The 24,439-nt window shown below is 50.5% G+C and overlaps 1 protein-coding gene across 2 annotated transcripts in view; it reads left to right on the top strand.

The window, feature by feature from the left end:
- The window catches only part of IGF2BP1 (insulin like growth factor 2 mRNA binding protein 1), a 46,030-nt gene extending 30,522 nt beyond the window's left edge, over positions 1-15,508 (top strand). Inside the window, exons 6-15 of one of the 2 annotated variants that reach the window (XM_082372960.1) lie at positions 696-977; positions 1,735-1,869; positions 2,372-2,494; positions 3,270-3,405; positions 4,447-4,569; positions 4,933-5,049; positions 5,881-5,955; positions 6,721-6,852; positions 7,120-7,233; positions 8,912-15,508. In XM_082372960.1, coding sequence (XP_082229086.1) covers positions 696-977; positions 1,735-1,869; positions 2,372-2,494; positions 3,270-3,405; positions 4,447-4,569; positions 4,933-5,049; positions 5,881-5,955; positions 6,721-6,852; positions 7,120-7,233; positions 8,912-9,004 — 1,330 coding nt within the window. In that variant the 3' untranslated portion in view covers positions 9,005-15,508. Of the gene's footprint in view, positions 1-695; positions 978-1,734; positions 1,870-2,371; positions 2,495-3,269; positions 3,406-4,446; positions 4,570-4,929; positions 5,050-5,880; positions 5,956-6,720; positions 6,853-7,119; positions 7,234-8,911 lie in introns of both variants that reach the window. The other variant, XM_082372959.1, reaches the window with a different exon arrangement.
- Positions 15,509-24,439: the final 8,931 nt, after the last annotated feature.

Genomic DNA, 24,439 nt, shown 5'->3' with positions numbered 1-24,439 from the left:
CCCATTTGTTTCCTCCAACCTAGTGTAAAATCCCTCCACTTTCTCAAACCATTCAGTTTTCTTTTAGTTGCCTGCTGGACTCAGAATTTTCTGGAGGTCCCTGTGGCTGATCTATGGGCTTTAAGTCAACACTTGCTTACTTCCTACTACATATTGTTGCCTTGTTAACATTTCTAACCAGCATCAGCCTTGGGAGTGGATGGGGCTTGTCCCTTCCCTTCAGTGTCCACCAGTCCCGTTTTTCAGACATTCTAGATAGACTTAAACTCCTGCAAGTCATTCTGTCTCCACCTCTTCTGTTTCCATGGAGTTTGCTTAAATGTGGACGGTATTACTCTCAATAGGTGACACAACAAACCTTGTTTTAGCACGTTTTATTTATTATTCATTTATCGCGAATCACATGTGATTCTCATGTGAATCCTATGTGATAGGTAGCTCTGGTCGAAATTCACAAGCCAATTCCAAAATTCAGTGGATATAACTTATTTGTGTTATAATACCTTACTTGATGTCCTATGCTATTTAGACTGGAAGGTTCTCTAAGGTGGAGGTGGGAGTGGTGCGCAGGTGGTCATCTCCCTTTCTTCTGGCATGTTCCATGTTGTAACCCAGCTGGGTGCTTTACACCTGGAGGGCATTTGGTGTGATTGGCATGGATTGGAGTGACCAGTAGATTCTCCCTCTGTCCTCAGAGCCATCATGAAGCTGAACGGCCACCAGCTGGAGAACCACGCCTTGAAGGTCTCCTACATTCCTGATGAGCAGATAGCACAGGGTCCCGAGAATGGGCGCCGAGGAGGCTTTGGCTCTCGGGGTCAGCCCCGCCAGGGCTCTCCTGTGGCAGCGGGAGCCCCAGCCAAACAACAGCAAGTGGACATCCCCCTGCGGCTCCTCGTGCCCACGCAGTACGTGGGCGCCATCATCGGCAAGGAGGGTGCCACCATCCGCAACATCACAAAACAGACCCAGTCTAAGTGAGTCTTGGCTGCAGGGGAAGTGGAGGTGGGGCCAGGGAACAGTGGTTGGTGCCCAGGAGGCGAGGTCTCTCCTGGAAGCACGCTGAGGGGCCTCGACTCAACTTTACCTCTTAGGAAATGTTGGGGAGGTAGAATAAGCCTGGGGGGTGCCATTTGGTGGCAGTGGCTGGGCCACACACTTTCATTAGTAGGAAGGGTTCTATTTCTTGTAGAAAGTCTCGAGCAAACCTAGTCTTGGTAAGGTGGCCACTCCTTAGTGCTCTGTGATTTCGGCACCGCTTATTGGCGGCAACGGGATGGGGCCCGTCAGGGACCTTAGTAAGAGGTCACAGTTCTGACCCGTCTCCCATTCCACCACAGCCACCCCTCTTCTCTGATCTTTATAGCTGATCATTGTGTGCTCTGTGGAAAAAGAACAGGTCACGTTGTGTCCTTATTCATAACGCATCCTTTTATTATTTACTTTTAATTTGGGACAGTGTGCCGTGTCTTTATAGGTGTTGCAAGGGGGAAATCCAGAGTTCAAGGGGAAATGCAGCTTCAGAGCTGAGGGCTGTCGATCCCCCAACCCTGTATTCCCATGATAGACGCCACCACTCTCAGCCACCACCTCCTGACTGAGACAGAACCCATAGCAACAGGCTGGCCCTTTTCTCTGCCCATTTCAATTCTGCACTTGGCCTTGTTCCAAAAGGAGCAGGACTGTAGCGTTGGCTGAGGGTTAGCTAACCATCCGTGTACCTGTGGTCCTCAGGATCGACGTGCACAGGAAGGAGAACGCAGGTGCTGCCGAGAAGGCCATCAGCGTCCACTCGACCCCCGAGGGCTGCTCCTCTGCCTGTAAGATGATCTTGGAGATTATGCACAAGGAGGCAAAGGACACCAAAACGTAAGGCTTCAGCTTCTGGGCACATGGGGACTGCCACCTCCTCAACTCTAACACAGACTTTTTTAAAGAAAAATAGAGACAAATAGGAGACACAGAAATTGTACGAAAGGATAAAAGCTGAGAAAATGAATCCTCCTTGTAAATAACGCCTTGTATATCCTAGCAATGCTGTGCCCTCACAGGTTTGTGCATGTGTATGTATGTGCGTGTATTTTAGCACAAATAGGATCATAATGAACATGCTGTTCTATAGTTGGCTTCTTTTCGTCTATGAGTATATCTCTAAAACCATCACGACAGTTAGGATAAGGAACATATCCATTGCCCTTATTGACCTTGTGCCCTTGGCCACCCATCCCTACTTCCCATTTCTCTCCCTAAACAACCACTGATCTGCTGGTTTTCTTTGAAAACGTAATTTTATCTTGGGGTTTACCTTGGAAACCCCTCATCTGCGGTGGTCCACCATCTAAGAAGCTCTTGTCCCTCACTTCTTCCCAAGGGCCGACGAGGTTCCCCTGAAGATCCTGGCCCATAATAATTTCGTGGGGCGTCTCATTGGCAAGGAGGGGCGCAACCTGAAGAAGGTCGAGCAGGACACAGAGACGAAAATCACCATCTCCTCGTAAGGCGCTCTCTCATTTCCCTTTACGAGTGGGATGCCTGGGCACCTGAGGTGGCCGTATTTCATTACTGAGCCTTAATATCTGCTCCTTAAGTTGGATACAGTTTCTGCTTGTTGAAGAAGAATAATCAAAGAAGCGGTAAAGAGCATTTATCTGTAAGGGCTGGAGCATTTATTATAGCGCCCATCACCGCTGTGGGCTGTTGTCAGCGTGCTGCCTCTTCAGTCCTCTGCTGCCACATCCTGTCTCTCTTGCTCTGCACCTGGAGGAGAGAACCTGTGGCCAGGAGCCAGGGCTTTGGGGTTTCGGGAGCATCTGCCAGGCCACGGGAAGCAGACAGACCCAGATCCTTTTCTGAGCCCTGAGCACGTGCTGTGGGTGGTGGTTTGCCTCACTGTGGGGGGAACCAAAGTCGTGCAGCTGTTCTAGCAACTCCGTGAGCACTGTGCCTCTTGATGTTGTCAGAGACTTACCAGTGGGCAGAGTCGCTGCTGTGTTCCTAAGGGCGCAGGAAGTGGATTGCCTGGCACCACTGGGGACCAGCTTCCAGCTCTGAGCATCCTGCCTGCTTTACCAGTCTGCTCTGAGTGTCCGCACCCCCCTGTGGGGAATCCTTGCCCTGCTTACAGACCCAAGGCCAGAAACAGAGAGCTATTTGCCCAAAACTAAACAGCCTGCAGAAATGGCATTGTTGTGTCTCGGCCCCAGCCAGGACCTGTTTCCCGGTCCTGGCCTGTCAGTGGAAGGCTGACGCTGCTCTGCTCCCCACCCCAGGCTCCAGGACCTCACCCTCTATAACCCCGAGAGGACCATCACTGTGAAGGGCGCCATTGAGAACTGCTGCAGGGCCGAGCAGGAGATCATGAAGAAAGTTCGGGAAGCCTATGAGAATGACGTGGCGGCCATGAGCGTGAGTGTTGGGTGCCTCTGCCTGCCCTTCTGTGAGCCTGAGCCACATGGCAGGAGTGGGTCGCCAGTGAGGTGGGCGTTCACAGGCTGGGGGGGCCTTGGAGCTTTTTTTTTTTTTTTTTTTTTTTTAAAGCAGGCAGTTTGTTGAAATGTGGGCATTACATTTTTTTTTTTTAATTTTTATTTATTTATTTATTTATTTTTGGCTGTGTTGGGTCTTCGTTTCTGTGCGAGGGCTTTCTCCAATTGCGGCAAGCGGGGGCCACTCTTCATCGCGGTGCGCGGGCCTCTCACCGTCGCGGCCTCTCCCGTTGCGGAACACAGGCTCCAGACGCGCAGGCTCAGTAGCTGTGGCTCACGGGCCCAGTTGCTCCGCGGCATGTGGGATCCTCCCAGACCAGGGCTCGAACCCGCGTCGCCTGCATTGGCAGGCAGATTCTCAACCACTGCGCCACCAGGGAAGCCCCAGCCTTGGAGCTTTTACTTTGCTTTTGGACCTCGATTCATCAGAATCCTTTTTAAATTAAATTAATAGGGATTCTTCATTTGATTCCTGGGGTGCAAGTGGGAGTCCAGTCTTGGGCTTTGAGGTCTGTGATCCTCCTGTAAAGTTTGTGTTTATGTGCACTTTAGTGGGGAGAGGGTCCATAATTTTCATCTGGTTTTTAAAGGGGCGTGAGGATGTGGGGCACGTGACCAAAAAGGTGAGTCCTAAAAGTCAGAGATCTGTCTCCTCTTCCTTGTCATGGGCTGAGTCCGAGGTATGTCTCTGTCAGAGCGGAGTAAACCACTAGAGCGGAAGGACGTCTGAGGGTCTAACTCTGGGCCTTCTTCTCAGGGCTGCCGGTTCTTAGTCCAGCGAGAGCCGTCGGTGTACATGTGAGTGTGTGTAAAAACCAGAAGGGCAGGCAGGTTCGGGGCAAAAGCACGTCATTCCGCTGTTTAGGGCCACTCACCCTCTTGTTCAGCCAGGGCCACGTACAAGGGCCACCAGGTCCTGTCAGAATGAGCCGACCTCTTTCTCTTCACCTTCGTTCCCCAGCTGCAGTCTCATCTCATCCCCGGCCTGAACTTGGCTGCCGTAGGCCTTTTTCCAGCCTCCTCCAGTGCAGTCCCACCACCTCCCAGCAGCGTCACCGGAGCTGCTCCCTACAGCTCCTTTATGGTAGGTGCAGGGTCTTGTTACAGGGGACCCCTGGGCCATGTGGCCGCAGGGTCCAACTCTTTGTGGCAGCCTGACGCTTGGGGATTTGAGGGGAGAGGGAAGGGCTCCCAGCCACTGGCGTCAGCCCTCCAGGGCATCAGCCCTGTGCACGGCAGCCTCAGATGCTGGCGGCACTCTTCCTCTTAGTCTTGCCCGGCTTCTTCCATTTGTCCCTGCCGCAGAGAGCTACAGAGCATGTAGCCCAGGGTGGCCGCTGGGTGCCTGCACCCCTTCCTCCTCCCGAGGATGCAGGGCAGGGCCACGGAGGGCTGCCGGGCTGTGTCCCTTGACCTGCGTTAATAACATGTCCTGTCTTGGCAGCAGGCTCCAGAGCAGGAGATGGTGCAGGTGTTCATTCCTGCCCAGGCAGTGGGCGCCATCATCGGCAAGAAGGGGCAGCACATCAAACAGCTCTCCCGTTTCGCCAGTGCCTCCATCAAGGTGACCTGCTCTGTCTCCTTCCAGTTCCCGGGGTGGGAGAGTGCTCTGCTCCCATCACCCTCTACTTTTGTTCTCAGGCACCCCATCTGCCTAGTGTTAGGCAGATGCTTTGCTTTTGACCTCGCTTGGTCCTCCGTGGGATGCCTTCCAGGCTCCTGGGCTTTCAGGCTAAGGGAGGAGGTGGTACTGTAGCACAGAAGAGAACTTCAGTTCAGGCAAGGCTGACCGGGTTCAAATCGCAGCTTCTGAGCTATAGGACCTGAGCCTTCGATTCCTCATCAGTACAGTAGGGATGATAATACTCTGAAGTAATGCAGCCAAAGCCCCTGGCTCAGTGCCTGGTGCACAGTGGTTGCTCAGTAAACGTTAGCTGTCTTCCCACCTTCCCTGGCCATGGAGAACCTGTCACAGTGAACAGATGTTTTGTTAAATTTCACAAGTCTCAAGCCATTGGTTTCAGTGGTCTGAAAGGTTTTGGTCAAATGCAGTATATGTTCTCCGAAGAAGAGCTCCGGGAGATTCTCTGGGAGGTCACTGCCCTCCCCCGACTGGTCATCTGTGCCCCTCCCTCTTGGCAGGACTCTACTGAAACCTGCTGGGGAGTGGGGGAGATGGGGTGTGGGCAGGGTGCCCCTACTTAGAGAATGTCAAGAAATGAACGCACCCATGCCCTCATAAGAGTTTTGGTGCAGGCGCGATAGCCTTGGGGTTCGGGGTCTTTGTTCTTCACTCCCCTGGCCGTCCGAAGTGGGGAGTGGAAGCAGGGTGGTGGTAGGGGTCTGGAGGAGGTGGAGATAGAGGGCACCTCTTTGACCGGTGTTTGCTTTGCAGATCGCTCCTCCTGAAACTCCGGACTCCAAAGTTCGTATGGTCATCATCACTGGACCCCCAGAGGCCCAATTCAAGGTTCTCATCTTTATTGTTTTTCCAAGTAGGACCCAGAGGAATCGAGTTTGGATGGGAGTGCAAATCTGTATCACGTTTTTAAGCTTCCCTGCAAAATACAGGGCTGCAAGGCTGCTTTCAAATTGACATCAAACGGGAATTCTGTTGCTTTCCCTCTTTGCTTCCTGAGAGTAAACAGGCACATGGGAAAGAAGGCAGTCTGAGAGCTTCTTCCTTGCCCTCTGCCTTAGTGACCAAGGAAGGCCCTTCTCTCCTTTATGTCCCTATGACATGCCGAGGTTCTCGAACTTTTGGGCAGACAGCCAAAGAGCTGATAGCTTATTCTGACCTAGGGAGGGATGGACAATGGGGACAGCTCTCTAGACTGTGTGGAGTGACCAAGAGCCTGCCCTCTGAGTGAGTGACTTCCACCAGCTGCCACTCAGGGCCTTGACTTGCCAGCCACAGCTTGTCCAAGCCCATGCAAGCATCCCAGACCCCATGGGTCTGGTTTGTAGCTTAGGTACTATGTTCCTCTGGGGAGTTACGTATTCATACTGGGCAGTTACTCTGCCCAGGCTCCCCAGTGTTACAAGTGAGCAGGAGGAGTGTTGGCAGGTCAGTCCCGTGGACCTTCCGTATCACCTGGCCTAGATGGTGACCACCCCCCCCCCCCCGAGTGGGGGTGGGCCTGTGGGCCAGAGGAGGAAGGGCTGGGGCTTGGGGAGCTTCCCTTTCGTCACACACAGGTGGCCCGCTGATACAACAATGACCTTCTCTTCTCAGGCTCAGGGAAGAATTTATGGAAAACTCAAGGAGGAGAACTTCTTCGGTCCCAAGGAGGAAGTAAAGCTGGAGACCCATATCCGGGTGCCAGCGTCGGCAGCTGGCCGGGTCATTGGCAAAGGTGGCAAAACGGTGAGCCGTGAGGGTCAGGTTGAAAGCTCTGGACATTAGTCCCCAAACCCGACAGCTCTTCCCTGGGCCCCCAGCTCCTCCACCCGGCCCAGCCTGGGTACTCGCAATTTGCCTGTTTCCTTGATTCCACTTCCCAAGCCCAGCTCCTGACTCCTCCAGTTTCTACCTGCTCGTGACCAAGCTCTTGACCCTCCAGTCCCACCCATGTTTGACATGGACAGCACCCTGAGCTCCTCTCTGACCGGTCCTCCCTGCCCCTGCCCCCAGGTGAATGAGCTGCAAAATTTGACAGCAGCGGAGGTGGTGGTGCCAAGAGACCAGACCCCTGATGAGAACGACCAGGTCATCGTCAAGATCATCGGGCATTTCTATGCCAGCCAGGTGCGTATGTCGCGCCCCCATCACGGGAGGGCGGCGGGGCTCCAGAAGCAGGGCCTCGGCACGTCCCATGCGCTCTGCCTGCCTCTGCGCTGGCTCATTCTTTCCTTCCAGGTGTAAGGGCGTGAGGTGTAGGTGTTTTATCCCTTCTTAAGGCTGTGGGGACAGTGATTTGACCGTTTTCATAGGTAGTCTGTATTCTGTAATAACTGTGGTGTAGCATATGTTATATGTTAATAGTCTTCCCTGTCGTCTAACCTTCGTCCTTCTCTTTTGCGCCGGATGAGAAGAGAAATGGGTCTCATCCACCACCCAGCCCTGTTCATGGAATAACGTCCTGGGTTGCCCGTTTGCAGAGCACTTCCTTCACCTTTCCCAGAACCACTGCTCCCTCCTTGCTTCCAGTTCTTCCACCCTCCTGTTCTCTTCCTGGAACTCACATCCATCCCGGCACTGCTTCCAGTAAGCCAGCCAGCAGTGCCCAGCATTGGGACTGACCCCAGGGTCTAGAAAGGAGGGCAGGTATCAGGTTCAAATTATAGGATGATTGGAAGCTAGTGGGGTTTTCCTAAAACCCCCTAGTGTTGGAGCTAGAAGAGGTGTGGAGAGTATTGGATACAGTCCCTTCCACTCACAGAGGATAAGCATGTCACATCAGGCTTGTGGCCCACCTGAGGCTGCTCACGCAATCAAGGGCAAAACAGGAACCCAGACCCCAGCATAGTGTGACAACTTTCTCCGACAGCCCTTTGGGAGCCATTAATAGCCACAGAAATATTTAAGATTTATGGGTTCTGCTGCTACACCAAGCATTATTCTATGTGGTCTCTATTAACTCACGTAATCCTCATAACAACCTCATTGTACAAATGAGGAATGTGAGATTTAAATGATATATCCAGGGATGCAGAGAGCCAGGGTGTATTAAATACCAAAGTGGGGACATTTTTCATTGGTTAAAATGAGAACTCAGTGAAAAACTATGTAAAACATCAAGCACAGGGGTGACAGCATAGGAATTAATGTATAAATATTGACTCCACATTCTTTCCCCAACCTAGACCAACTTTCTCTTTAACCAAGAAATCAAGCACTCAATTTATGGAAAGGAGACATTCTGGTAAATTTCTGTCAAGAGAATCACATTCTACAGTTGATTTCCCTTATAAAACTTTGTTCATAGGGAAGACACTTTTAAGAAGGAAAGAGTAAAGATACCAGTCCTCTGGTGTTTTGTCCACTTTCACAGTGGAGCTTATTTCACTACCTTTTGGTTATCCCAATGCATCCCCTTTCCTGGGATATTTACATGCATAGTGGAGTTGTGATTGGTGACGAGGTCTCCTGATTTTTGACCTTCTGACAACACATGCGCCTGGAAGCTCTGGGAGTTCCCCCTTGAGTTCAGTAACGTGTGTCAACTTAGTCATGTTTTAAATACTGATGAATGAATTTATACTACTGTTTATCCTCCCTTCCTCTGTATGAATCCAGTGGGTGCTCAGGGTCTGCTGGGAGGCAAAGAAACTTATGGTCACTCTAATCCTCAGTCTTCTCTTACCTTTCGTACAAGTCCAACATGACCTGTTGTTGCCGCTGGTGTCCAGACCCCGATGGCTTCTCTCCAAGGCTGTATCTCCTCGCCTTCGGAGATCCTCACTCTCACTTGTTCTGTCTGCAGATGGCTCAGCGGAAGATACGAGACATCTTGGCGCAAGTCAAACAGCTGCACCAAAAGGGACAGAGTAACCAGGCCCAGGCCCGGAGGAAGTGACCAGCCCCTTCCCATCATGTCGGCTCAAGGACAACAGGCCGAAATCGAGAGCACGTTCTCCCCAGCAGGCCTGAGAATGAGCGGGAATCAGGGACACTTGGGCCGGGATGTAGATCAGGTTTGCCCACTTGCTTGAGGAGGTCGTTCCAGTGAGGAACCCTGATCTCTCAGCCCTAAACACCCAACCAATTGGCCCAACACTGCCCACCCCTGAGGGTGTCACCATGGAAATTCTAGCTCAGGGTGCTTTTAAACGTGGATTGTTTAGGTTCTCCAGGTCCCACCTAGAGGGTGGGTCAGACCCCAGTGGGAAGAGAAATAAAATTTCCTTCAGGTTTTTAAAACATGCAGAGGGGTGTTTTAATCAACCTCAAAGGATGGTTTACTTCTTGACCCTAAGATCCTTCCAACCTTCTTCTACTTGGTTTATTGATTAAAATACCTCTATTCTTGTGCCCTGACATAGCCTTTTCGTATATTCACACTGGTTATGTTACCTTCCTGCTACTGGCAAAAGTGAGAACCAATCCATTGCTTTGCTTACGTTATTGACTCGAAGGGAGAAGACACATTGGCATCTGTAGATTAATTCCAGTCCCTTCCTAACCAACCAGTAGGAACAGCAAGGAATAAAGAATGGGGGAGAAATGGGGAGAAAGGTGATTGAACTATACAGTAATCCACGTTTAAAAGGAGTGCCCTTGTGGCTGATTGATTCCAGATCACCACCTTGAAAAATTGGCACAGTTCAAATTTCCCGCTCTGTTGGGGCTTCCCCACTAGGATTCCCGCCCCGTTCATGTCCCTCTAACCATGTAAGTCCCACGTCATGTCCAGGTGCACGTGGGTGGTACTGACTGCTCAGCGGGATAGGGGCTGACCACTGTACTGTCCCTGATTCCTGTCATTCTCAGGCAGATTTTATATTTTTTTAAAGTCTATTTTAATGATTGGATACGAGCACTGGGAAGGGGACACTAACGCCCCTTGATAAAGTCTCAGTTCCATGGAGGACTTGAGTGGCCCCAAAGGCTGCCACTGCGCCCTCACGCCAGCCCACGTGCTCCCATAAGGGCTGGTTCCCAGAAGCAGGGGTTGCGGGGCACTCCCCCCCACGGCACTGTTCCCTTGGTGGTGGTGGGACGTGGAACCCGACCCTGAGCTCCTGATAAAGCTGAAGTCCATCATTTGGCATCTTTTATGACTGTTCAGTAAATTGGAGAGAAAATTTGCTTCTGTTTTCATCCTAGAGGCATATTGAACTGATGGCTTCTGCCTCCACGAGCCGTTGGCATGATGTTATGTGTGCCTAAAAAAACAAAATTCAAAATACCAGCAACATTATGCACAAAGGGGTAAACAAGCTTAATTTATTAATTTTCCAGGCTCAGCAAGATCCCGTTTTCAGTTCAGCCCTTGTGGAAGACATCAGCCATCAGTTAAATGAGGTTAGGCCTCCCCTCCTAATGTACTGATTGTCAGTGCATGTTAGCCAGGTGGTGCACTTTAGCTACCTTGGACAATGCTATCAAGTGTGCTGGGAAGGGAGGAAGGCCTCCCGCATGTGGAAGAGCCCATGCTCTGGACTCCCCTCCTTCCGACATTGCAACAACGACAGTAACAACCAGACCACCTTGACATGTGGGCGGAGTCAGTCAGGTAATGCTGTGCGCGAAGTAAACTACCTCAAGGTATGAAGTTACCTCAGCAATTACTTTCCTTTTTGTTCCCCCCACCTCTTTTTTTTAATCTTTTTTTCTTTGCGGCTTGCTGATATTTTATATAAAAAAGAAAAGCAAAGCAAAAGAGAAGCTGATAGTCTTGAATATTTTATTTTTTTAATGAAAAGAAAAAAACGAGAAAGTTATGTTTCATAATTTCTTACAACATGAGCCAGTGTAACCCTTTAGGAACTCTCTATGGAGAACAGGCCCTGTGGGAAAGGCAGCTGGAGCTGCCCCTTGGATGGAGGCTGGGCCGAGTGGGAAGGCCCACGGGTGAGAGAGCCCAGGGCCAGGCTCTGATCTCTAAGCCACCAGCCTCTCCCAGGAAAATCCTGCCTGATGAGATTAACAGGCCCAGCAGAGCTGTGGCCCCAAGGGCGAAACAACAGCCTCCAACAGCCGGCCTGTGGTCTCCCCTCCCCCCTTTGGTTAAAGGGCACCCCAGTCGGTTTTTCCCACCAGTGGTGCTGTTGAGATATTTAAAAATATTGCCTCCGTTTTATCGAGGAGAGAAATAATAACTAAAAAGATACCCTTTAAAAAATCTATACTTCTCTGTCTAAAAATATGGGAGCCAAGATTCCATTAGTGGAAGAGACAAAGCCATCCTCTCACCCTCAGAGAGGTCCAACCTGGTTTGTCGTTGCAGTGCTTTTCACTTTTTGTTCTTATTTCATTTCAATCCCGTCTTGCTATTCTTGGTCTTTATCAGTAGACCAAGGGGCAAACAGATAACTGCCCCCTCTGTCTCCCCGTCTTCTTTCAATTGATCTGATGGACTCTTAACTGTGGACCCAAACTTAACCAAATTCTTGATTTAGGGTGGTGGGGAGGGGATTCGGGAATGTGACTGGGGACAGGTTCCTGCCTCATTTGTGTCTTGTCACTTTCTCCCCATGACATTCCTTTATAGCCCCCAGAACTGTCTACCCCAAAGAGGAGGAAGCAGGAAAGCATTTAGGGATGATATCAGGCCAGTATAATTAAGCTTCCCACCTGTCCAAACCACAAAAAAGGGTCTCCCAACTTCTCTTTCTGGCTCTATATGCTTTATTCCAAAATGAAGCAGATAACGTTCAGACATCGGCCATTTAGTGATGTAAGGTGAATTTCCAGCAGCAAGCATGCTTTGATATCCGGTTCAAACTACCATCAGAATAAAATCCCCACAGTACCTGAAATGTGATTGTTGCAGTGTTCAGTTTCCTTGGGATCCTGCTCCCTTCACACCTTAAGCCCACTTCCTTTCCCTTTGGCTGATTCAGCTCCCAGAAGAGACCAGGAGTGTGGCAAGGGACTGTCAAACTTGACTTGGATTAGGCACGGCTGATACTCGCCCAGCAGGAAAATTGTGGAAGTTAACGCTACCAGAAAGCAAAGGAATATGGTTTGGTGGTTAAGGTTTAGCAGGATAAAAGGCCTGTCTTTGTGGGTCTGCTTTTGACCTATAGACGAGGGCTTTGGGCACCTCATGCCCCCCTGCACATCACCTCCATTTCCCCATCCTTGGTGAGATAACAACCTGAAACGCACTTGGGAGGTTTGGTTGATTTGAGAAAAACGACTTTTAAAAAACAGCTTCTGTGCTCTGATATGTGTGTGAGCTACATATATATTTTAAAGAAAGGACCATCACTTTGGGATATATTGTTTAATTCTGTGGAACACGTAAAAAACCAAAATGGTTTGATTCCCTGACTTTGAAGCTGCATCTGACAGTGACACCCAATGGCTTGAATCCCCTCGAGGGTCTGCTTGCCTTTTGCAGTTTGGGTTGTGGACGTGGCTCTTAGGAGGGGTCTGGGAAGGAGAGAGCTGTTTTTAGGGACAGGGAGTTTCATCACCTTCTCTTTCCTCCCCTTCTCCTGGTCCTTCTCAGTCTTTTTCCCTTTACCCTGAGCTCTCCACTTCTGGGGGCGGTTGGGGGCTGTTAAGTTATGCCTCGCGATTGGCAGAAAAGACCCTGTGTAAAACCCAGAGAACACTGGAGGGGAACACTCCGGTTGGTTCTGTGTGTCCGTTTTCCTCTGTGCCAAAGACAGACAGACAGAGGCTGAGAGACGCCATTTCTGAATCAAAGCAATAGCCATCTTTTGACATAGACCTGGGCTGTCTGAGAGGGGGAGGGCTCCCGGAAACAGCGTGGGCTTAAAGACCCGTCCCTTCCCTTCTGAGGCTCCTGGGGGATTGGGGGCAGTACGTGCCAAGGGGCGGGGAGCTGAGAAGGGGGTCCGATGGCTCCTGGTTGCACTTTGGAGAAGGAGGGGAAGTTTGGGGCTCCTCCGAGTGGGGCTGTGCTCTGTCCCCTGACCCCACTGCAGAGGCAGCACTGCGAGTTCTCTTCAGGCCTGGCAGACTGGCAACGAGGAGGGGCCTCAGTTAGCTCTCAAGGGTGCCTTCCCCTCCTCCCACCCCAGACATACCCTCTGCCAAACTGGGAACAGCAGTACTACATAACTACCTCACAGAGCCCCAGAGGGACTGCCCGAGCTTCTGCCTCAGTCCACGCTTCCCTCCTCCTCCTCGCTCAGGGGTGGGGAGTCCCCTTTCCCCCTGAAGTGTTGGTGGCGAGATCCTAGTGGCTTTGACGTTCAAACCTATTTGTTGAAAACTGGTAGGAGGAAAACAGCACAGCCTGCCACCGTAACTGCAGGAAGATAGAAGAATCCTCAATGCCAGGGGACATAAAGCCATTTCCTTTCCAAACTCTTGGTGATTTAGATGCAGGACTTTTCTCTTGTATTCAGACTTAGAGCAACACCAGCTAAAAACTTCAGTTTCTTTCCTTTGGATACATAAGGCTTCTCTATCGGGGTACAGGACAGGGAGGAGGCCTCATGACCGAAGGTGGATTTGGAGGGTGAGGGCCGGAGCCCCAACCCTGACCCTCGGCCCTGTGCAACTCCTTGGGGGCACAGTCTGATGGCACCATTACTGGTGCCTTAGTCTGGTTGAATCTGGATGGACAAGACAAAAGAAAGAATTTTTTTTCTGAAATGAAATAGCAGGAAGCTCCTCGGGGCATGTGTTTTGAGTAACCACAGGTGATGGATGCTAGGAGTATAAATGGATTAACTACCTCAATCCTCACAGTGAGATTAGAACCAAGGGCTGGGACTGGTGAGGAAGGGTTTGGATCCCAGTCAGTAGGAGTGAGCTGAGGCTTGTGCCACAAAAGGTTTGTCCTTGAGGAACAGGCATGCCTGCTAGATACTCATCGGTTGGGTTGGGAGGACTGGCCATTAGGCCCCCCTTTCTGCCTTCCTTGCCCCGGGGTCCTATGCTTCACCTTTTTCCCCTTCAGCCTGTCCCTCCCTCACCTGCTGTATCTTATTGGACCAGAGGGTGAGGAGAGGACTTGCCTCCTCTTTTCCTGCAGAGGGGGCTCCCTGGAGGTGAGATGTGGGGCTCAGCCTGGAACCCGCTACTCAGCCCCAAAGCCAGGAAGCCTGGGGAAGCCGGAGCTAAGACCTCTTCAACAGGGTTTCTTTAGATGTTCCACCTCCTCTGTACCCCTTCCCAGTCTTCACGGGGACGGTTGGCTCTAGAAGAAGAGGTGGAGCAGGATCCCTTACCCTGAGAGTCCGAGGGCCTGGTCCTCTGGTCACTCAGGAGTCTTTGTAGTCGGGGAGTTCCACTGGGCGATCCCAGCCCCTCCCCACCCTCTAATGGACCTCCTCATAGAAGCCCCATTTCACTTTTGTTTTATCTACCTCTTAGCAAGACAATAGAGATAAATTAGGTAGTGGCAACTCCACTTGCTTAGATTAGGGGGGGAAAAAGATTTCTTTTTCCAAAGGAAAAAAAAAAAAATATTACCTTAAAAATACTTTCCAAAAAATTAAAAAAAAAAAAAAAAACCAAAAAAAAAAATTTTAAGAGGGAGACATTTTCCAGTGACTGCTGGATTGTTTTAATTCCCCAAACTTTTCTCTTTTTTTCCCCCGCAAATAAGTTTCACTCTTTGGCGATTTTCTCCACTTGTTTAAGATGATGTGCTCTTCTAACAGATTCAGCTTTCACAATCTGCCCCCTGGCTTGCCCCACCCCAGACCCCATTCCTGCCAGTGAGTTCCTACCTGTGCTCTCCCTGTTGCTTCTCAGCCAGGTGACTTCACTCACCCCCACCAAGAACAAAGGCTTTGTGTATATTGGGGTGGTGAAGTCTGGTCTCGCCATTTCAACCTTTGGGGGTTGGGGGGGCACTTGTAACACTTCCATGTAAAATTTCTATAACCTACTGCAGTGTAAAGGTGTTCAAGATGAATTTCAGCCGATAATGAGTTAGCAGGAGGAATAAAAGTCCTCTTGCCACCGTTTGAGGTCTCCCCTTTCTCCAGCATCTTGATCCTGGTCCCAGAAACCAGAATAAAAGAGCCCCCTCCCCGGAGGCAAAGTGAATTGGTGTCTGGTCCTGAGACATCACTCACGTGGGAGAGTGAAAAATGTATTTTTATAAATGCAAAACATGGGTGGGGGCTGGAGGGGGGACTCATGCCTGTGATTGTGTAACCGTATCCTGTAACTGCGGCCACTTTGAAAATTGTACTTGGCTGGGAATCTGCCGGCCCGTCACCACCCGGTTTTGATTGTACCCTTCCTTCCACCCTTTAATCTGCTCTGTGCTTGGTCTGGGGAGGTGGGGCGGCTGGCTCAGACTTTTGGAGTTTGTTCTTTTGCTGGATGAGCGCTCCGGTTTTCTTTCCTGTGAAGGTTGTTTCAGCTACAAATCACTTCATTCCGCTGTTTCAATTTCAAAATAAAAGGAAACATATTGAAAGCTGTGAATTGTGTCTATGTCTCAGGGAGGGTTTTGGGGATCTGGTAGCTGAGATGCTCAGACTTCTGGGGGTCGAGCCCTGGTCTCCAGGGACCAGAGCCACTCAAATGCAAAGTAGGCGTTTTTGTTATATTTACAGGATAGCAAGAGAGGAGTGGCTTTTAAATGGCCTTGCTCCTAATTTACTTTGCATATTGGAATAAGGCCTCCACCGTTAAAGAAGATGTTGGATAACGTCTGCACAGGAGTTGCAGTTGCTTTTCCTGACACCTGCCCTAAGAAAAACGGTGCCGATGGCTTTTTTGGGGGGTTTCCTGGAAGGGAGCTTGGTCATCATCTACTGTGACCCTGCACTCCCTTATTTTTTTTTCCTTTTCTGAAGCCCAGATTGGTTGAGGGACAGCCTTGTGTGACACAACTTGGACCCGAACTTGGCTCTCCTGATTCTCGGTCCAGCCTTTTTCACTCTATCACCCATCCTTAAAAGATGACATGATGGTACTGGGCAACGCCATGCTTAAAAGAAACATTCCAGGTTATCTTTTGAGTGAATAGATGTGGCTACCCCCAGAAGTCTGGTGTAGAAGGAGCACACTAAGAACTGTCCCTCCCACTTAGGTTTTTTTTTTTTTTTTTTTTTTAATTTATTTATTTATTTTTGGCTGTGTTGGGTCTTCGTTTCTGTGTGAGGACTTTCTGTAGTTGCGGCAAGCGGGGGCCACTCTTCATCGCGGTGCGCGGGCCTCTCACTGTCGCGGCCTCTCCCGTTGCGGAGCACAGGCTCCAGACGCGCAGGCTCAGTAGTTGTGGCTCACGGGCTTAGTTGCTCCGCGGCATGTGGGATCTTCCCAGACCAGGGCTCGCACCCGTGTCCCCTGCATTGTCAGGCAGATTCTTAACCACTGCGCCACCAAGGAAGCCCCCCCCACTTAGGTTTTTTAGCAGCCCTGGATATTGAGCAGATCAGTGAAAACTTGACTTCCACAGGGGACAGTGAGGGATATTTGCTAAGTATGGTGATACCATACTTAACCCTCTTCCTATGCAGAGTGACTGGATGGGATAAGGTCATTGGGCTAGATTTAGTGTTGCTGTTATAGTGCCTTCCCAAATAATTGGATAAATGTTGGGACATGATTTTCAAGTCTTAGTGGAAGCTTTATATAAGAGATTAATATTTATTGGTTCCCTGACTTTTTTTGGGAATAATTAAGGTGGGAAAAAAAAGCAGCTTAGGGAATTCCCTGGTGGTCCAGTGCTTTCACTGCCAGGGCCCAGGTTCAATCCCTGGTTGGGGAACTAAGATCCTGCAAGCCACTTGAGGTGCAGCCAAAAAAAGAAAGAAAGAAAACAGGAATAATTAAGGTGGTTAAACATGGGAACGAAACCCTGTGGATACTTTCCTAATGGTGGCCAGTGTTTGTTGAGATAAATATTGTGCTTGTTACACATTTAAGGCATTAAGGACTTTACGTGACGGATTATTTATTTAACCCTCACAACAATTCTAAAGTGAATGTTATTCCCATTTTATAGATGAAGCAACTGAAGTTCAGAGTGGTTGTTACTAAAGTCACACAGACATTTGATTCTAGAAACTACCTTTCACAACAAGGCTAACCAGCATCTCTGCGAGAGAAATCGTCATTGGTGCATGTGAGACAAGATGAAAGGTTTACTGGAAAACCTTTTTCTTCTTTTCACCGTGCATGTAAGTAATAAACTGGAAATCTCTTTGTATCTTTGCTGGTCAAATCCGTTAGACCTTGACCTTGGCCCTGCCTTGTCACGTGTATATGAGTTTGACAAATTTGGTGCCCAGTGTGGAGCTCATAAAGTTAAAATGCCCTTAAAAGAAGACTGGAGGCTGCGTGGGCCAGGCTAGGGAATAATATACTTGCCCCCGGACCTGGTAACTCAGTGGTTGGCAAGAGGGCAGGGGTCCTATCTCTTCAGGGGCTGTGTGCTTTGTGGGTCGCATTAGGGGACAGGACTTCCAGGGATCTGATAGCTAATGCCACTTGATAAATGTTGGAGGTCAAGTGGCTAGAGGTAGGATTGGTGCTTTCAGGTGTTAGAAGTGAGTTTGAGGCTGAATTAATGACCACCTAAAACCCAAAGTAAGTGCAAAGCTGCTTATTGGTGCAAGTTGCTGCCTCAGCTTTCAGCTACTGCAGTGCCTGTGTTAAAACTCCTTGGTCTCTGTTTCTGTGAAAAAGCACCTAATAGAGTTTGGGCAAAAAACTTGCAGTGAAGAGAGGAAAAAAAACGGTTAAAGTAACTTTGCAAGCCAAGGGTCCAGCCCATTCATTGTATGAACTATTGTATAAACGTGCAATTGGTATTGAAATGTGTCACCTGTTTGAATTGTGACTGTGCATGAAGTATTAGAAAATTCCGGCAGCCCCTGCGAGCAGCGGCGGGACCTGCGGCCACGCTGACGCTTCGCAGCGCGGCCCCGGGGCCCGGAGCGGCCGGAGCAGCCCGCATCCTGACCCCGGCCCGGCTCCCGCTCCGGGCTCAGCCGGCGGGCGGGCGAGCGCGGCGCGGCCCGGGCCGGGGGGATGTCTCGGCGGACACGTGGGTGAGAGGAGCCGGGAGGCTAAGGGCCCCTCCCCCCTCCCCGACCTCCCCCCAACCCCGACCCCTGCCCCCACCCTCGCCGTCGCCCTTCTGGGCCGGGCGGGGGTGGGGTCCTCAGGAAACGCAGTGTCCTGTGTCGCCCGACGCGGGGAGACGTGGGGGGTGCGCGCGAAGCCGGGGGGCTCTCGGGGGCCCCTCGCTCGGCTCCCTGGGCCTTGGAACTGGGGCGGGCGGGTCTCCTGGGACCCGGGCCAAGCCCTGCATGATGTCATTTTGTCTCCCGCCTAATTGCGGCGGGGTGGGGGTGGGACGGCAGCGGTGTCAGCTAGAAGGGGCTTTACCGGGGAGGGAGGCGACCCCTGGAGAAGGAAAGTGATTTTCCAAGTCACGGCGAGCTGGCGGCCAAAGCCTGGGAGGCTCTTGTCGTTCAAGCCTTTTGGGGTTCAGATTTGCCGGTGGGCATTTCTTAACATTTGGGGAAACACAGAACCCCAAGCTCCCTCCCCCGACCTAGGAAGGATGCAGGGGCGGGGGGGGGTGTGACTTTTTGGTCCCCCACCACCTGGGTTGCGGACCCCAGCTCGTTTTCGTTTCGGAGACCTGTCTTCCTGTTCCACATGAGGGGTTTGGGGGCAGCTGAGGTTGAAGGCGAGGGGAAGAGAGACTGATGTGTATCGAGACCGCTCTGTGCCAGCAGCCCCTGGGGTGGAGGCAGGAACTGCGGTCTCCATCTTACTTAACTCGCCAGAGAATGAGTAGCAGAGTCAAGCCAGGAACCAGGTCTGTGGGCTCCAGGTCCCTGTCTTAGACCTGTGCACCCGGTGCCTGAGCTCTGGCCTTTTCAACCAGTCTGGGAGTCACGGAGGACAATGGGATTCTGCCCTGTTCCCTCCCTGGATTCATGCAGCCCAGATAACTTCAAACCCCACTTCAGATGGTGTTTGCCTTCTCAGGCCCAGCATATAGACCTGAGAAGCGATCGTTGCTGGCTTTCCCTCGGATTCCTTTCAGCAAGGAAGCATCTGATCCCTGGGCAGTGGTCAGGCTCAGGGTGTGTCTTCCTCGGCCACAATTTCTCAGGGCAGCTCCAATTCCCAAGGGTTGTTCTGGGCAGGCACTTGTCAGGCCCTGAATTTCTGGTTCAGGAAGTGTTAACTCCAGGCAACAACCAAGGCCCCAGACAACTCCCAGGTCCTCTGCTACTTCTCCCCTGGGGCTCAGTGGAGGACCCCCGTCCCCCCAGGTGAGGGATGAGTTCTGTACCCTGGACCAGCATTCAGTTTGATTCTTGGCCACTCACTGTAACTCTCCTCTGCACCAGTGCCCTACTTCCTGCTCAGCTTCTGACTCACCCTACCTGGAGCAGAGCCCAGCACATGAAAGGGCATAGAAAGGGTGTGTTGGACCTCCATGTGGTTGCCACTACTGACTTAGCCTCTGCTTTTCCAGCTGGGATTACGAGATGAGGACTGGAAGGTGCCAGTCGGAGCCTGGCTTAGTGGAATTGGCAGGTGGCATAACCCCTGTGAGCCTCAATGTTCACATCTATTAAATGGGGATAATGATAATGCATGTGAAGTAGACAGTCATCATCGTGTTGGTGATAGAAGTATATTACCTCACAGAATTCTCCCAGCTGTCTGAGCTGCTCTCCCCATTAGAGTATTTTGGAGCACCAGAGAGTGTTCACACAGAAACAGTTTCTTCCTCGAAGGAACATTTGCTGAGCTTCTGTCAGAAGCTGGGTGCTGGAGAACCAAAGATAGTTTCTGTCAAAACAGAGTCTGGGGGCAGTTGATGTTAAAGCCAGCTTCCTTCTGTTATTAGCATCTTGTAGAGTTTTTTTGCCTCCTACTTTGCGATAGTGGAGGACCCCATGAATTGGGTTGGGAATGACAAGACAAGGCTGAATTCCAGCTCCTCCTGTGACTGGTGTATTGCTGGGTTTAGAAATCCGTCTGTCCCTTCCTTTCCTAATTCTAAAAAGTTTACTTATATTAGCATTTCTTATCGACTAAGAGGCAGCAGTTTTGCATGTTTATTCATTCCTATATCCAGCCATTCCCAGAGCAAACATTTCTTAAGGCATTTTGGTGCTACCCCCACAAAGGCCCTACAGATGTGAGGTGGAGCTGACCTCTGTCCAGGTTGTCAAGGAGACAGGCACTTGCAGCCTAAGGGCTTATGTTATGAGACGGGAGGATTTCCAATGTGCTCTGGGGAGTGTGAGTATGGTTAGGAAGATGCTGAGAAGGGGAAAGGAGCGTGGCCACAGAAGGAAGTCCTCTTCCTCTTTTAGAGAGGCCTGTGCTTGCCTTGCTTGTTTGGAGACGTGTAGGCTTTTCCCACTTAAAAATGCCTGACATCGGAATGTCCCTGACAGAGGTGACTAATGGAGTTGGGAGGGTGCTCTTGTAAGCCCCGGACATGCCTGGGGGTGGATAGCATGATCTCCATTTTTGTAACTATTAAACCTGATAAACAGGAAGATTTTGGAGTAACTTGGAAAATTACCTGTTAGAAAATAAAAGCATCCAGAATTCAAAAAAAAAAAAACAAAAAAAAACCCAGAAAATTCCTCTGGTGTCCAAAATTTCCACTCTATGCTGGTATCTTGTTTGGCGAGTTTAGAGGTCTCGTTCTTAGTGGCCTTGGATGCCTGCCAGTGGCAGCGACCACAACCCATGGGCCTCAGCGAGACTCAGGCCTGCTTGCCAAGTCAAGTGTCTTGAAGTAATGATTTTCTCTGACAGTCAAGGAAAAGCTGCTTTTTTTTTTTTTTTTTTTAAACAAGAAACTCTATGTCCTAATTGAAAACTTGTAACTCTTGGCAAAAGTTGGTCAAAGTTGGCCTATTCATCTTGCTGTAAAAGAGGCCATATTAGTTTCCTTGGGCTGCTGTAACAAATTACCCCAAAACAACAAGTCAGATCAAGGTGTCAACAGATCTGTTCCTTCTGGAGGCCCTTAGGGACATCTATCTCATGCCTGTCCTCCACCTTTTGGTAGTTAATAGCAATCATTGGCCCTCCGTGGCTTGAAGACAGATCACTCCAATCTCTGCCAACATGGTCTTCTCTGTGGCTCTGTCTCTGTTTTTCTGTCTCCTATAAAGACAGTCCTCACTGGATTTAGGGTCCACCCTCATCCAGGATGATCTCATCTCGAGATCCTTGCACATATCTGCAAAGATCCTTATTTCTATTAAGGTCACATTCTAAGGTCTGGGGTGGGCATATCTTTTGGGGGGACACCATGCAACTTACTACAGAAGACATACTACTTGGGCCTACCTGACAGGCTGGCTACATGGGTTTGTTTTTTTTTTTTTAATTTATTTTTGGCAGCGTTGGGTCTTCGTTGTTGCGCACCAGCTTTCTCTAGTTGTGGCGAGCGGGGGCTACTCTTCGTTGTGGTGCGCAGGGCTTCTCATTACGGTGGCTTCTCTTGTTGCAGAGCATGGGCTCTAGGCGCGAGGGCTTCAGTAGTTGTGGCTCGCGGGCTCTAGCATGCAGGCTCAGTAGTTGTGGCTCACGGGCTTAGTTGCTCCACGGCACGTGGGATCTTCCCGGACCAGGGCTTGAACCCGTGTCCCCTGCATTAGCCGGTGGATTCTTAACTACTACACCACCAGGGAAGTCCTGCATGGGATTTTTAATCCTCCTTCTCCTGGAGGTTGATAAGACCACAGTGCCCTTTTGGAAAAAGACAGGTGAGACCCTACCAGCTATGGATCAGGATACTTGGATGGTAGCACCCTGGTTAGTGAAACATTTGGTGATAAGGGGACAAGTGGCACTTGACTGTTGCCCCAAGAACCTTCATGGTTTGTGTTCCATGAGTTAGAGGACCCCATAACACTAAGAAAAACATAGCATGGTCATTGTTCACCCTTCTGCACCACTGGGAAAGCAAAACTGCTTCCCTCCCACCTGTGGGGGTAACCCGAGATAAAATACTCCCTGGTGGTCAAGTGCAGTCAGTTATGCAGGACTGTCCTGTGGTCTGCTCTTACAGTGAGTGGGAAAGGAGGAACATTAGGTTTGGACAAAAGCCCAGCGTCTTAGCTGGGGCTGCTATAACAGAGCACCATAGATTGCGTGCCTTATAAACCACGGACATTTTCTTCTTACTATTCTGGAGGCTGGGAAGTCCAAGATCAAGTTGCCCACAGATTTTGTGTCTGGTGAGGACCTGCTTTCTGGTTCATAGACAATTGTCTTCTAGCTGTGTCCTCTTGTGGCAGGAGGGATGAGGGCTGCGCTGGGTCTTCGTTGCTGCGCTCGGGCTTTCTCTAGTTGTGGAGAGCGGGGACTACTCTTAGTTGCGGTGCATGGCCTTCTTGTTGCCGTGGCTTCTCTTGTTGCAGAGCACGGGCTTCAGTAGTTGCAGCACGCAGGCTCAGTAGTTGTGGTTCATGGACTCTAGAGCGCAGGCTCAGTAGTTGTAGCACACAGGCTTATTTGCTCCACGGCATGTGGGATCTTCCTGGACCAGGGATTGAACCTGTTTCCCCTGCCTTGGCAAGCAGATTCTTAACCACTGCACCACCAGGGAAGCCCAGTTAGTGGGTCTTTACCTCCACAATGAAACAGTGGCCTACCCTACAGCAGCTTCCCTTGTCTGATAAGTATCCATGGATGATAGAAGGAGAACCTGTAAATTTCCTTAGGGTCACTGGAACCCCAGCCTGGAATTTCAGTGGAAACCATGAGTGCCGAGGTGATGAGATAGTTACTTAGGGTCAGACTGATTGGCTTGGTCAATTGGCACCAATCGTCAGGGACAATTAAGTCCAGAAAACTATTTAGCTACTGGGTAACCAACTCCCCAGGTCAGAGACCTGACACAGGTCGAGGTAAATGCCCTTCAGACTAAAGAGGAGAGAAACAGATTGAAGATCCAGGCTGTAGGACAATGTGGACCTAGCATTTACGTCAGGGAGTTCCCAAACAGGAGATTGATGACTTGCCCATGAAGGAAATTCTCACTCTTGGGCCATTAGAGGGCCACAGATTTTAAAGATCTGGGCTGTAGCAGGTGAAGATGCCTGGCCAGCTGTGACATTTACTGTGGACAAATAGGAGGACCAGGAGGGCTGAGAGGTCCTGCTGAGGTCTGCACTCTTTACACTTGTGTTGGTCCGATGCCTTCACTTCGCCTGTCTAACCAGATGTCACCCTTTCAAGAACAAACAGGACTATGGCAGAAGCCAAGGTCCCCTCTTCCCTAAGGAGGGCTGGAAGCTGTATGCACTAGTCAAGATGTGCTGGGGACCTGATGGCAACCAAGGTTGCCAAACCTTTTCAGTCCTTTTGGACAGTGAGGTACAAACAAGTCTGTGGTGCCAGGAAACACCCAGGGACATGGCTGGAAAACTACTGCCACTGGATTTGGGACTAACTCTCAGTTTGGACAGTGGACAACTGTAACTCAATGAGTGGGCCCTTTAGGCCAATACACACTCGAGTGGTTGTCACTGATACTGCTTTTGACTACAAAGAATGTTCCCAATGGGGAAATGCCACAATTAGAACAGTGGTAGTGGGACAAGTCCATAGTCAGGAACCCAACAGGCTTCCCTGGACTACTCTTATGACTGTGAACCAACACAGGATGCTATGGTTCACAGTCATATGCTAAGAAATGTTATCGCGGCTTCTCTGGTGGCGCAGTGGTTGAGAATCCGCCTGCCAATGCAGCGGACATGGGTTCGAGCCCTGGTCCGGGAAGATCCCACATGCCCCGGAGCAACTAAGCCCGTGCGCCACAACTACTGAGCCTGCGCTCTAGAGCCTGCGTGCCACAACTACTGAAGCCTGCGCGCCTAGAGCCCATGCTCCGCAGCAAGAGAAGCCACCGCAATGAGAAGCCCGCGCACCGCAACGAAGAGTAGCCCCCGCTCGCCACAACTAGAGAAAGCACGCGTGCAGCAACGAAGACCCAATGCAGCCAAAAATCAATCAATCAATTAATTAATTAAAAAAACCCCGAAGTATTATCACCTTATAATAACCCTATGTGGTAAGTGAAAAAGCCATTGGCACCTGGCATCTTCCTGTGGACCCCTACAAGCTCAATGTGGCCTAGTGCCCTGTTGTGCAGACTGGAGCAGCCTCATACACTGTGGGGGAGCATTGCTAACGCCGACTCCAGCATCCCACTGCATCCAGATGATCAGAGCCGATTTGCCTTCACGTGGCTTAGGTTACAATGTTGTCACTGGGCTGCTGCAAAGCAGGCTAATCTCTACCACAACTTGTCACCAGTGGATAGATCGAGACCTAAAAAGGCTAACATCTCACCAGCAGGGTCCAGTACCATTACATGGAGACACTATTCTGACTG

This window comes from Balaenoptera borealis (genome assembly GCF_965194805.1).
Source record: "Balaenoptera borealis genome assembly, chromosome: 20".
Classification (NCBI taxonomy): Eukaryota; Metazoa; Chordata; class Mammalia; order Artiodactyla; family Balaenopteridae; genus Balaenoptera; species Balaenoptera borealis.
The sequence above is the reverse complement of the archived record's forward strand: the minus strand, read 5'-3'. Positions and strand labels throughout refer to the sequence as shown.